This window comes from Vigna angularis, chromosome 3 (genome assembly GCF_016808095.1).
Source record: "Vigna angularis cultivar LongXiaoDou No.4 chromosome 3, ASM1680809v1, whole genome shotgun sequence".
NCBI classification, from domain to species: domain Eukaryota; kingdom Viridiplantae; phylum Streptophyta; class Magnoliopsida; order Fabales; family Fabaceae; genus Vigna; species Vigna angularis.
Window position 1 is genome coordinate 4,275,073 of NC_068972.1, and position 14,533 is coordinate 4,289,605.

The following is a 14,533-nucleotide window of genomic DNA, read 5'->3' on the forward strand; positions in this document are numbered from 1 at the left end:
CATACATGTATTAAGAAAATCACTTTATCAAATTTTAATCAGTTTTTATTTTTGAATAAATCCATATTAAAATTACTTTTCCTCAAGTTAATTACTTTTCCAAGAGAGACATTAAGAAGTATTTGTCCTCTTGATTAATTGTAAGCAGAATTTTACGACTTTTGTTTGTAAATTTCATAAGATATTAATTTATATGAAGTTCCTTGCTTATTCATAAAATTGTTTTAGCAGAGTATCTAAAAACCATACTAAAGGGTGAGTGATATATAGAAAGAAATATACAATTATTTCATGTCTAGTTTTATAGGTAATATTTTATTTTTGTTTATTTGTGCGTTTAAAAAGTTTCAGAGATTGACTTGCCATATTTAAGTCATATAATGTATAATTATGTCCATACATATCATGATATCGAACATCAAATTATTATAAAAGTACAAAATTGAAAAGAACAAACCTATTGTTATGTAGTAAGGATATTTATGTAATAACATAAATATCTTAGATATTTTAAACAGTTAAAATATCAGTCAAAGCCACTAACCACACTTTTAGGTAAGGTGGTTATTTTTATTCTTTATAAATACAGTGACAGGACCCAAGTCCAGGTACGTTCTCTTTATGCTCTAGAGATCATGAATAATACTTCAGAGCAGTATCCAATTACTCTCTTCTGAGCTCCAGCTCCATAACTCATATCTGACTTGAACGTCGGAGTATCTTTGCAGGTACCTTCCCCTCCTTTGGCGAATACGAAGGACAACAGTTGAAGAAATGCAAGCATCCCAGACATCCAGGAGCAACAGAGACACACAGGAAAATGTACACTGAAACATTTTGGCGCCCACCGTGGGGCCGAGGGCCAACCCAAAGAAGCCACAAGAGGAGCACTCGGCCTCGATGAATCACTTTCTCGGACAGAGCTACTCCATCAAATCGCTGCATCGCCACCAAGATTCTCCTCCGCAAGCCGTGACGCCACTGTCATTACCAGATCGAATGACGCCTCCAGCGGGTTTCTCTCCTTCTTCCCCCGTGAGCCATTGATGCCAGTAGACATCAACGAAATCACTCCCCTTTGTGGGTCAGATCCAGTGCAAAAACATGCTTAATTTCATCATTCACCTCCCTCAAAGATGGTGGACAAATGAGAGAAAACTTCTTCCACTGCCTCTTTGAATCTCGACGTCGTCATCCCAGTCTTTCCTTCCATTTGGAAGATACAACAATGTCATGAAAGGGCTGCCGCCTTCATCGCCGCTACTGCAAAGATCAAAACCACAATTTCTAATTCCCCAAATTCCCAATTACCCCAGAAATTGCAGAACAATGGGAACCCTAGATTCCCAAATCGCCACCAAGCCAGGACCACCACCATTCGTTGAGCTCGTCGCCGGCCACGGAATCAGGCTCCCCTTTTTCTCTTCTCCTTACGCACAAGAGGGATAACCTTCTCCTCCATGAATCGCTTCTTGGGCGAACTCAGCCAGCGTGCCCACCGTCAAGACCATCGTCGGCTTCACCAGGGCTCTTACCCTTCTCCTTTCTCGCGTGCGAGGTTCTCTCCGCGCAGCATCTTCGCCATCATGGACAGAGTACAGGCTTTGGAACATCTGGTTGCCGCTGCAAATGTAGATCCCGCCAGTATCCTGCAGCAAACCGTCTGCTATGATCAGTCAAATTCTTTGAATTTCTCTTTTTCTTGGGGTTTTGCTATCCAAGTTTATCAAGGAAATGAACTTGTACCTGACCTCCTTTCGGTGCAGAGAACTTTTGTTCCATGGAGGAGGGGTAGTAAAAGTCAATGCCAATTTCATGTTTAACACCAGAGATTATCTCAGAGATCTTTGTAACAGGCCTTCAGTATTTTTCTTCAAACGTTCGGCCACTACCACTCGACCATTCGTCAATACGAGCGCACCCGCATTCGGCCTCAACGTTCGACAGTCCAGTACAAACGAGCGTTCAAGAAGCGCTCGCCAAAGCCTGTGTTCGAGCGTCCTTGTTGTTTGCCGTTCGCCCTCACCATTTGGATCCGAACATTCGACGAGCCATGTGACGAGCGTTCGTCCTCGCACTCAGACTTTAACGCTCGACAACGTTCGGATCCCAAGCGTTCGTCCACTCGAATGCACAACGTTCGCTCAATAACGTTCGTCGGATAATGGAGTGTCGGCCACCCGCTCAATATCTTTCGTCCACTAGAATCCGCCAGCATTCGCTCATTCTACTACAACTGATGTTCGCACATTGGTCCTCAATGACGTTCGGCCATCCATGGCCTCAACCATTCAGCCATTCGCTCATCATTGTGAACGAGCGTCCAAACACTTGGCCTCACACTCGGCCTCTCGACATCTACAGCTCGACCATCTACGGCACGTCCTATTGACGTTCAGCCTGGAGCGTTCGTCTCTCCTCTCAGCATCGACATTCAGTCCCTTGCGCTCGACTAGACCGCTCGACAACTCATGTGTACGAGCGTCCAAACAGCCGGACGTTCGTCCTCACCCTGCGGAAACGAATGCTCGACACTCAATGTGGACGAGCGTTCAAACAGCAGCCGCTCGTCCTCATCTTTATATCCGAACGCTCGACACTCAATGTGGACGACCGTTCAATAAGCAGACCGTTCGTCACCTCCCTTCGGAATCAAATGCACGACAATCAGTAGGTGTACGAACGTTCAAACACTGGGCCGTTCGGTTTCAACCGCTCATCCGCACGTTCGGTCTCTACCGCTCGACCATTCTTCAATACGAGCGCTCCCACATTCGGCCAATCACTTCATTAGCGTTCGCCAAATTCCGTAGGAAGCATTCGGTCACTTCATCTCTTTGACGCTCGGCCTCCAGCGTCCAGCCACCAGGTTTGCAACTTGACCAAACGGTCTCACCTATATGCTTAATATTATTTCTTACAATGCAGATAAACTTATCTTGTACATAAAAGCGGACACTTGAAAGCCGATCATCCTGAAGCACTTCTAAGCCCAGCTGCATCGAGCAACACGTGCATAAAGGGATACACTCCCGCTGGCCGATGTTCGCCCTAGAACACCCAGCTGCATCGAGCAACACGTGCAAAAAGGGATACACTCCCGCTGGCCGATGTTCGCCCTAGAACACCCAGCTGCATCGAGCAACACGTGCATAAAGGGATACACTCCCGCTGGCCGATGTTCGCCCTAGAACACCCAGCTGCATCGAGCAACACGTGCATAAAGGGATACACTCCCGCTGGCCGATGTTCGCCCTAGAACACCCAGCTGCATCGAGCAACACGTGCATAAAGGGATACACTCCCGCTGGCCGATGTTCGCCCTAGAACACCCAGGTGCATCGAACAAAGGGACACACTCAACGCTCGACATTCAATGGTTAACGAGCGCCCACTCAGTCAGCGTTCGGCCTCAACGCTCGACAAACAATTATCAACGAGCGTCCCCTCGGTCAGTCGTTCGGCCTCAACGCTCGACATTCGATTATCAACGAACGTCCACTCAGTCAGTCGTTCGGCCTCAACGCTCGACAAACAATTATCAACGAGCGTCCCCTCGGTCAGTCGTTCGGCCTCAACGCTCGACATTCGATTATCAACGAACGTCCACTCAGTCAGTCGTTCGGCCTCAACGCTCGACAAACAATTATCAACGAGCGTCCACTCGGTCAGCCGTTCGGCTTCAACGCTCGACATTCAATTGTCAGCGAGCGTCCAATCAGTCAGTCGTTCGGCCTCAACGCTCAACATTCAATTGTCAAAGAGCGTCCTCATGATCGGCCTCGCATGCCACTCGGCCTCCACCGCTCGGTCATACGTATCCTCACGTTCGGCCTCACTTGCTCCAGCAACCACTCGGTCACGATCAATCCACACATGAGCAATGACCAGGAACACGTTCTCTAATTACAGCAAAGACAGCCTCCCTCAAACTCATAAGTCCTATAGTTACCACGTCAACGGTTAACTCGGACTTGGGGGGCATGTTATGTAGTAAGGATATTTATGTAATAACATAAATATCTTAGATATTTTAGACAGTTAAAATATCAGTCAAAGCCACTAACCACACTTTTAGGTAAGGTGGTTATTTTTATTCTTTATAAATACAGTGACAGGACCCAAGTCCAGGTACGTTCTCTTTATGCTCTAGAGATCATGAATAATACTTCAGAGCAGTATCCAATTACTCTCTTCTGAGCTCCAGCTCCATAACTCATATCTGACTTGAACGTCGGAGTATCTTTGCAGGTACCTTCCCCTCCTTTGGCGAATACGAAGGACAACAGTTGAAGAAATGCAAGCATCCCAGACATCCAGGAGCAACAGAGACACACAGGAAAATGTACACTGAAACACCTATCAATTTGATTTCTCAAAAAATTTCTACCCATGAATAACTTTACAAAGATTGTAAACTATGAGAGACATGGATGATGAAAGATCCACTCTGATGAACAACATCTAGCGAGGGAATAGCTCAGTAATTGAAGCTTCATTTTCTGATTCTTGAGCTGATTTAAGTATCTGTCCACTTGATTCTCTTTCCCTTGAATTATACTCCCATGACTGCATCTCTGGAAAGCTTCTAGTTCTACTGTTCATATAAAATGCAGGTTCTGCAGGAATAGGGAGACTCAGAGAATAGCTGTTAAGCATCAGTATAATGGTAGCCATGGTCGGTCTGTCAATTAAATTTTCTTGAACACAGAGTAAACCAATATGGATGCATCTAAGCATTTCATTCCGTGAATTGTTGTTGAGTGGTGGATCTACAATATTTAATGCCTTCCCCTCCTTCCAGTTTCTCCAAGCCTGCAAAATTTGTTATCAGATCACGGATTCACTTCTACATTAACGTTTTGGAGCATGTAATCTTCTAATCCATAATTTAGGTGGCAAAGAAGAAGCAAGTGACCAAAAAAAGACTTACGAAGCTTAACAGATCCTCCATGTTCTCCCCATTAATGATTCCACTGTTTTTCTGGCCACTTACAATCTCAAGAATCAGTACACCAAAACTGAAGACGTCTGATTTCACCGAAAACTGTCCATGCATTGCATACTCTGGTGCCATATATCCACTACAGACCAATATGGAAAGGTCTATTAATTTCGTTTTGTTTCAGTTTCTAATGCCATTGGCAGCTTAAATTCTGAATTACTGTTAAAAACTTTTAGGTATCACTCGGCCATATTAAATCGATACATTCTAACAACTGCCTAAGCCTCAAACTCTTTGAATAGTAACTAATTCATGATTTGGTGAAAATTAATGATAAAATTTCTCTTTGATGGTTGATTGAAATTAAACTCTCAACCATCAACAAGCTATAAAATATTCTAATACTTACTAGGTTCCAACAATTCTACTTGTGTTTGCTTGAGTTTGATCCAATAAAACCAGTCTTGCCATGCCAAAATCTGCTATCTTAGGATTCATCTCTTCATCTAAGAGAATGTTGCTTGCTTTGAGATCACGATGGATAATTCGTAGTTGAGAATCTTCGTGAAGGTAGAGAAGACCTCGAGCAATACCTCTAATGATTTGGTAGCGCTTTTCCCAATCCAATTGTGCTTTCATGGCTGGATCTGCATATGTAGAGCGCCAACAGTTTTAGCTCTATTGATAAATAGGTTTGTATTGAGCAAAAAGTGATAAATAGAACAGGAGTGTAATTATGCGATGATAAAAGGTACCAAATATGAAATAATCAAGGCTTTTATTGGGAACAAATTCATAAACAAGTAGTCTTTCTCTTCCTTCCAAGCAGAAACCAAGTAGTCTAACTAAATTTCGGTGTTGAAGTTTCACCACTAAAACCACTTCATTCTTAAATTCCACATCTCCTTGCCCAGAATCTCTGGACAACCTTTTCACTGCAATCATCTGTCCATTGGACAGCCTACCCTGAAAATATATCTCTGTCAGGTACAGTAACTAATTTGCTAACTGCTGTTATAGTATGTTTTGATTATGCGTGTCTGAATTCAACAGGGTTACTTACTCGGTAAACAGCTCCAAATCCACCTTGTCCAAGTTTATTGGAATCAGAGAAGTCTTCTGTGGCTACTCGTATTGTGTCAAAGTTGAATTGCAATGACTCGGCAATTTTAATTCCATCCTCATCTTCATCTTCTTCTTTAACTTCACGTGAGAAACGGATTTAAACTAGTTAGTTTTGCGAATACGTCCGAAGAAAAATACTGCTGTCAGTGCATTCGGGGTGTTTGTCTGTTTATCGTAACAATATAGGAGTTCGAAAATTGAAAACTAAAATATCACAATAAATTGATAACTGGACTTGCCTGCAAGATCTTTCCTTGCCTTCCTCCTCCTTAGATATAGGAAGAGACAAATGAGCAAAATAACGACAACAGTAGCCACAACTATGGCGATGACAATTATTGTTGTGTTGCCATTTTCTGCAGAAACAAGAATCCTCTGCCCGGTGAGACATTTCAGGGAATAAGGATTGTAAAATACCAAAAAGCCTAATTACTAGTTACAGAAGAAGTTGGCAGTGCATATAAGCACCTGTCATTCCCGACTAAAATTTAAACTCCATCGGATGAATAAGGAAAACAAAACTCGAGAAAGAAGAAAACGTGTTAAAAGTGAGATTTGGGTTCCTATTTATTTGGGTGAACTTTAGGTTAGGAAAATTGAGAAGAAAAAGAAGTACCTTCTGAGGAAGTGGTATTGATGGACGGAGGAGGTGCCTCCGGATCTGGGTCTAACGTGTTGAAATGTAAATCTAAACTACTTAACCACTTTAACTGTCATAATGACATTATACTTCTTTGTATATATACTGGTTTTTCATTAATGAGAAATATATCGTTTCTCTATTCTCTGCATTACTTCTCTTTGCTATCAGTTTACTTTCTCTGAAACTCTCTACAGCGCCAACTCTATCAGTGGTATTCAGAGCTACAGGTTGTTGAACCTGGTGGAGCATCGAACAGACAAAGGAATTGTCTTGTGAAGAAGGATTCACGTTGAAAGGGCGATGGCAGGAATGATCCAGAACAGCTTGTCGGTGTTCGATGGGAAGAATTACGATGATTGGTGCGTAAAGATGGATGCCATTCTGGGCTTCCATGAACTTGATGAAATTGTCAAGAAAGGGTTTAAAGAACCTACAAAAGGTGACACGGAAGAAATGAAAAAGATCTACAAAGAAAGCAAGAAACTGGACTGCAAGGGACGAATGCTTCTACACCAGTGTATTTCTGCAACGATATTTCAGAAGGTGTCTAAGGCAGTAACAGCCAAAGAAGCCTGGGACATATTACAAGACGGATATGGAAACTCAGGAAGAATAAAGAAGGTAAAACTTCAATCACTGCAGAGACAATATGAACTCTTGAGCATGGGAGAGCAAGAAACCATCGAAGAGTATATTGGCAGAATTCAGGTGGTTGTTAATGCAATGCGAGCGTGTGATAAAGTGGTAAAAGATAAGAAGATAGTTGAAAAGATCTTGAGAACATTAACGCCTCAGTACGATCATATTGTCGTGGCCATTGAGGAAAGCAAAGATCTAGAGAAAATGAAGGTAGAAGAGTTACAAAACTCTCTTGAAGCACATGAACAACGACTGATTGAGAGAAGAACAACAGAACAGAATGCAACACAACACACAAATCAAGCGCTTCAGGCTAGAAGCAATCAAACTTACAAGAACCGTGGAACTGGCAGAGGAAGAGGAAGATCACGTGGCGGTCGTGGAGGCCGAAATGGAGGAAGATTCACGAATACCTTTGAACAAATCAAAGATGACAGCAGTAACGAATACAGAGAGGGAAATAATAAAGCTAGAGGAAAGTTCAGAGGTAAGGGAGGAAGAAAGAATATTGACAAACGAAATGTGCAATGCTTCACGTGTAGTAAATATGGCCATTACTCATCTGAGTGTTGGCATAATGAAAACAACAAGAAAGAGAAGAGCGATGAAGCAAATCTTGTAAAAGAAGAACTGGAATCAGACTCAGATCACGTTCTGTTGATGAGTATTGCTGCACATGATAAGAATTACAGTAGGTGGAAAACAGACAAAGGTAAAGCCGACCAAACAGAGTACGTGTCACTCACTGGGAAAACAAGCCATGCAGAGGAAGAAGTCTCGTGGTATCTGGATACGGGCTGCTCCAACCACATGACAGGTAATAGAAAATGGTTGCTTGATCTGGATACAAGTGTCAAGGGCACAGTACAGTTTGCAGATAATAGCATAATTAAAGCTGAAGGCACAGGCAAAGTGTTAATCACTCGCAAAGATGGAAGATCTGTATTCATGCACAATGTTCTATATGTACCCGCAATGAAAAGCAATCTTCTCAGTCTCGGCCAACTTCTCGAAAAGGGTTATACCATGAAGATGCAACAGAAACACATTGAGGTATTCGACGAAAGACAGAGGATGGTTCTCAAAGCTCCCCTTGCACGAAATCGAACATTTAGAGTAAATCTGAATGCAACAGAGATACAATGTTTGATTGCAACAAGTGCTAAGGAAGAAAATGAGTGGTTGTGGCACTTTCGATATGGGCACCTCAATTTTAGAAGCCTATGTCAACTGAAAGATAAAGATCTTGTGAGAGGCATTCCTACACTCGTTATACCAAACAAAGTTTGTGAGGGTTGTGCTACTGGAAAGCAAATCAGAAAATCGTTCAAACGTTACGCACCCAAGAGAGCAAAACAGTTGTTGAGCGTGGTACATGCAGATGTGTGTGGCCCTTTTGACGTACCATCTCTAGGAGGTAACAAGTATTTCTTACTCTTTGTAGATGAATTTTCCAGAAAACTTTGGATATACTTGCTAAGAGAAAAGAAAGAAACTTACACACACTTTGTTAAATTTTGTTTCATGGCTGAGAGACAATCGGGTCAGCAAGTTAGAATTCTCAGAACTGATGGTGGAGGCGAGTTCAACTCTGGAGAAATGAACAAATTTTGCACTGACAGAGGGATTATACATGAGGTTACAGCACCTTACACACCCCAGCACAACGGATTAGCTGAAAGAAGAAACCGCATGCTTTTGGATATGACCAGATGTATGATCAAAGGGAAAAGCCTTCCAAACTACCTATGGGGAGAAGCTGTCTCGACGGCTACCTACCTGCTAAATAGGAGTCCCACCAAAGCACTACCATCATGCACGCCAGAAGAGGTTTGGTCAGGAAGGAAACCTGATGTCCGACACTTGAAGGTTTTTGGCTCAGTTTGCTATAAGCACATCCCAGATGAAAGAAGAAGGAAGCTGGACGACAGAAGTGAAACTCTCATTCTCGTTGGATATCATCCAACCGGTGCATACAGGCTATATGATCCGATGAAGAGACAAATCACAATCAGTAGGGATGTGATAGTAGATGAGTCAGCTACGCCTAGATGGTCTGATGCAAAGAATAATCCAATGGAACAATCGAGTGCTGAGGTGACTACCTGGCTGGAGGAGGATAGAACCAAGGAGACCAAACAGTCTGATACTAATGAAGCTGCTGAAGCCAGAAGATCACAGAGAACGCGATTCCCCTCCACGAGACTCGCAGATCATGAACTGTTTAATGACAGTGATATTACAGATACAGGTGATTTGGTTCACTGTGTTTTCTTGGCAGGTGCAGAAACACTCACATGGGAACAAGCCATTGAGATTAAACAATGGAGGGAAGCTATGTTGGAAGAACTATCAGCTATTGAGAAAAATAGAACATGGAAGTTGGTTGAATTGCCTGAGCACAAGAGAGCCATAGAGGTAAAATGGGTGTTTAAAACTAAATACAAACCGGATGGAAGTGTTGCAAAGTTAAAAGCTAGGTTGGTTGCAAAAGGTTTTTTACAGAAACCCGGGATAGATTTCAATGATGTTTATGCCCCTGTTGCAAGATTGGAGACTGTTAGGCTCATCGTTGCTATAGCCAACTTCAATGGTTGGACCATCCACCAGATGGACGTTAAATCTGCATTCCTGAATGGCCCTCTCGAAGAAGAAGTTTACGTAAATCAACCACCAGGCTTTGTCAAAAGGGAACAAGAGCTGAAAGTGTACAAATTAAACAAAGCGTTATACGGTCTTTGTCAAGCACCACGAGCCTGGAACAAACATATTGATGCACTGCTTATCAAGTATGGTTTCAAAAAATGTACAGTTGAATATGGAATTTACGTGAAATTTTTTGAGCAGCTAGGTACTCTCGTAGTATGCTCGTACATAGACGACCTATTGGTCACTGGGAATTCCACAGAGGAGATTGAAGAATTCAAAGCAAAAATGAAGACTGAATTCGAAATGACAGATCTTGGCAACTTGGGCTACTTCCTCGGACTGGAATTCATGCAGACAGAAGATGGAATGTTCATACATCAACGAAAGTATATTTTAGAGACCTTGGAAAGATTTAACTTGAAGAACTGTAACTGCACATCCGTCCCTGTCATGGTAAATTTGAAACTCTCCAGTCAGCAAGAAGAAGCCAAAGTAGATGCAACATTGTTCAAGCAGATAGTAGGAACTCTCCGCTACATATGCAACAGCAGACCGGATATCAGTTTCGGAGTCGGACTCCTCAGCAGGTTCATGCACGACCCTAGACAGTCTCATCTCGTTGCTGCCAAGCACATTCTACGTTATTTGAAGGGAACAACAGATCATGGCCTCTATTTCCCCAGGAAAGCTGACTGCACAAACAATATTTTAGAGGCATGGTGTGATACAGACTGGAGTGGCGATCAAGTGGACAGAAAGAGCACTTTTGGGTATGTGTTTAAGCTAATGGGGGCCTCCATATCGTGGTGTTCAAAGAAACAGAACGTTGTTGCGCTCTCATCTTGTGAAGCAGAGTATATATCTTCTGCCGAAACTGCTTGTCAGTGTGCCTGGTTGGAAGCCATTCTGCAAGAGTTGAAGATTGAGCACCGCAAACCAACACGCTTGATGGTGGACAATAAATCTGCTATCAACTTATCCAAGAATCCAATCTCCCATGGCAGAAGCAAACACATAGAGACCAAGTTTCATTATCTCAGAGATAAGTCAGTAAAGGAAAGCTAGAACTGGTATATTGCAACACAGATGATCAAACAGCAGATATTTTTACTAAGGCCTTGCGTCAGAACAGGTTTGAAAGACTGAGAGAATTACTTGGAGTTAGATCCTTGAGTAGTTTAGCTTTAAAGGGGAATGTTGAAATGTAAATCTAAACTACTTAACCACTTTAACTGTCATAATGACAGTTATACTTCTTTGTATATATACTGGTTTTTCATTAATGAGAAATATATCATTTCTCTATTCTATGCATTACTTCTCTTTGCTATCAGTTTACTTTCTCTGAAACTCTCTACAGCGCCAACTCTATCATAACGTTGTTGCAGTTTCGTAGAAGCTGTAAGTTTCAAATCTAATATTACAACTTGGTCTAAGAACTCTACCACCTTGCTTGCCATTGCAGCAAGTTGGAATTTCTGAGATAGCCCCTTCTAAACATTGATTACATTCTTGCTGAGACAAATCAGGGGTGCACTGCACAAGACCGTATATGGTTTGAAAATTTATAGCAGTTGAATTTTCCGCCGTAGCATACTTACGGCGAGAGTCACCTGATGCAGCTCTGCCTGTTACGTTCTTCATTAAGTCATCGAGCACTGCGCTGAACTGATCCAGTTCTGTTACATTGTTTGCGTTCCACATGTAATATCCAGGAGAAGTTTCCATCTTGTGGAATATTGTGTCGTTAGAGTAGCGCAACATGCATTTCTCGGACCACAGAATTGCCTTTTTCTGGTTTGGACAAGCCTGTGTTATATCGACTCTGGAATCGTTGAGGCAGCTGCGGCACTCCTCTGGCTCAAGATCTCCTCTACACAGCCCTATGGCGTTTACTATGTTACTGTTTTCCCCGTATGAAAAGTTGTAGAAACCGTAGTCAATTTGTGTGTCGGAAGACAGACTGGATAAAAGGGTGTTGAGGTTGGTGCTGTAGGTGCTGTTGGCTGTGTAGTTGCCGTGGCCGTTGTCACAAACATTCTGGGCGCTGCCTAGAGATATAAATTTTAGAAATGGAAAACAAAGAAATAGAATAAACATGCGGGAAATTGCTGCCACTCTCATCTTTGTCTCTGTTATCAGAATAGCAAACAGAATATTGAAGCTTTGGGCATATGATCATGAATGCCCGTAGGATGCTGCTGTCTTTTTATAGCCTAACTTCCCTTGAGTCATAATCATTTATCATACTAGTCATTTGAAATTTTTGTTTCGTAATATGGTAGTTTTTAGTTTCTATTTTATTGAATTAATGTTTATATCTATAATTGAAAGAAAAATCACTGGGTCAATAGAAAATTTCAGTTTTTTTGGTATCTGGCATTCAAAATTTCGGAACTTTGAAAGAAAGTGGCTTGCAGAAAAAGACTAACAAACAAATACACGGTTTTCAATAGGAGAACCAAGACTTTTCTTTTGGTTAGAAATTACAAATTTATAAATTAATAGTAAAATAAACTCAACAGTTTAAAAGGAAATTTCTATTATTTTGTTTACTAGTAATTGGCTATTGTGACAAAATGTCACTAAAAATAAAAAAAATAATTATGTTTGTTTAATTTTGTTTTAAGTTTATCAAAATTGGATAAATATGATTTTGATCTCATTTTTTTTTAAATCTCAAATTTAAAAACATACTGATTTTGTTCTTTAAATTAATTGTTGAAAATAAAAAATAATTTTATATTTTAAAGTTAGTATTTTGAAACATGAAATATTCAAAAATAAATAAATAATAAAATATTGTTTAAAAATTGAAAAACTTAAATCTGTTTATTTCAAATTTTGAAGACTAAAAATGTAATCAAAGTTAAAATATAATGTTTAGAACAAAGTGCGTCGAATTGTTTTGATGTTTTTCATGTGTCCAACTGCTCATTCATTGAATTTACAAAAAGTCTATGCAAAATGTCATCCATGATTTTTGTTTTGATCTGTATACAACATTTACTTTAATATTAATGTAATTTTAATGAACTTTATTTTAAATTAATTTTATGTCAATCATAAAAAATGACATATATCTTTATGTAACTAATTTATTTTGATAGTTTCTCTTTCATTTTCTTTCGGATGACAGTTTTTCCTGTATTTTAAAAGCGTGGTTCCTGAAATTTATTTTAATGTAATAAAGAAAAGGTTGAATACTGAAAGCAACATTGTCTATTTTCTTTTCCTATTTTTGTTAAATTTAAAATTATATCTTTTAGTTTTTTTTTTGTTTCTGAGATTTTCCTTATAGCAATTTAAAAAATATATATATATAAATCACTTATTCAATATAAACATATCCCTTTACTATTATTCAAAGCTTTTTTTTTCAAGGATTTAAATTCAAACCTCATTTCACTACTATTCCTATCTCCAAGACTTACACCACTTTTACATCCATAGGATTTAATAAAGCCTTCTTTGAAACATAGAAGGAAAATGTTATTAAAAGTCAACCTGTTAAGTCCATCTAAGTAATATTTATATAAAAAAAAAGAAGTAAGGAAGAATCAACTGTGATTACGTTAATAATTTGAAACGAGGGTAATCATGATCCATTGTGACGTGTTCAATTAGGAATTTGGAACTCTTTATCAGGACCACTTTTGCACTATGCCTTTACAGAATTAAGACAAAATGTTGCAAGGATAAATAATATTTTTATTCAAATATTCTTTCTAAACCAAATTTATAGTTTTACTTTCTTTTACTTCCCTTGTTCTAAAACTAAAAACCCTTTTATTCTATTTTATTTTATTTTTTCATGTAAATAATATTATAAGCTATTTTACCAGCTCAATTATAAATAACAATTCATAGATCAATTATAAGTTAAAATTAATTAGAAAAATTATAAATTATTTTAACAAATCGGTAATGAATAAATAAAATATAATTCAGTAGTTGATATATTATTACATATCTATAGTAATCAATTTTATAATAATTATTTTAAAAAAGAATTATTGGGTTTTGTAATTTGATTGTAATAATTAATATACCATATTATCTTGTTTAGGTTTATTTAAGACTTAATTATTTGGATGGTCTCCAGTTTAGTAGGAATTTCTCAAGTTGGTCTCCATTCCTCTAAAAGTTTCAATTGCATTCTAACTTTTGAAAATATGTCTCAATTAGTTCTTTTTTAATTACTAACCACATTTAGAACATATGGTTCGTTTTGGTGATCGACTCAAACGAGTACAATGGTCATATATCGAAACTCTTCTTGGTGAAGAATTCCAGGTAAGTGTATCCTGTTAAGATGAACAGTGGTACGAAGGGGGTACTCGTGGTTGGTAATGGTTTGTTGGAGGGGGAGTGTACCAATGTGGAAGAGACTCACCCTTGAGGAGAAGATTGTTGAAAATCCAAGTGTGAGTCCAAAGGAGATTGTTGGGAATTCAAGTGTAAGTCCAAGTCCTACCTTGGATAGAAATGAGAAAGTAAAGCATTAGATAAAGGTGAAAGACTCATTAACC

The 14,533-nt window shown here is 39.7% G+C and overlaps 1 protein-coding gene across 1 annotated transcript; it reads right to left on the reverse strand.

Moving 5' to 3' along the window:
- Positions 1 to 3,917: 3,917 nt before the first annotated feature.
- Positions 3,918 to 12,163, reverse strand: LOC108324785 (cysteine-rich receptor-like protein kinase 44). Its single transcript, XM_052874330.1, has 9 exons — positions 11,388 to 12,163; positions 8,754 to 8,760; positions 6,668 to 6,731; positions 6,301 to 6,413; positions 6,009 to 6,139; positions 5,701 to 5,911; positions 5,355 to 5,592; positions 4,934 to 5,084; positions 3,918 to 4,815 (listed from the first exon to the last, which is right to left on the reverse strand). Exons 1-9 carry the CDS (start codon positions 12,123 to 12,125, stop codon positions 4,465 to 4,467), a joined length of 2,004 nt encoding a protein of 667 aa, XP_052730290.1. The 5' UTR covers positions 12,126 to 12,163; the 3' UTR covers positions 3,918 to 4,464.
- Positions 12,164 to 14,533: the final 2,370 nt, after the last annotated feature.

Bases quoted from the DNA above. Each gene is read 5' to 3' on its own strand.
- LOC108324785 (XM_052874330.1), bottom strand. From the start codon at position 12,125: ATGAGAGTGGCAGCAATTTCCCGCATGTTTATTCTATTTCTTTGTTTT. The intron at 6,414-6,667 runs ATTTTCCTAACC...AAATGGCAACAC, and splicing joins GGTACTTCTTTTTCTTCTCA to AACAATAATTGTCATCGCCA. The intron at 5,085-5,354 runs GTAAGTATTAGA...ATTGGTCTGTAG, and splicing joins AGTAGAATTGTTGGAACCTA to TGGATATATGGCACCAGAGT.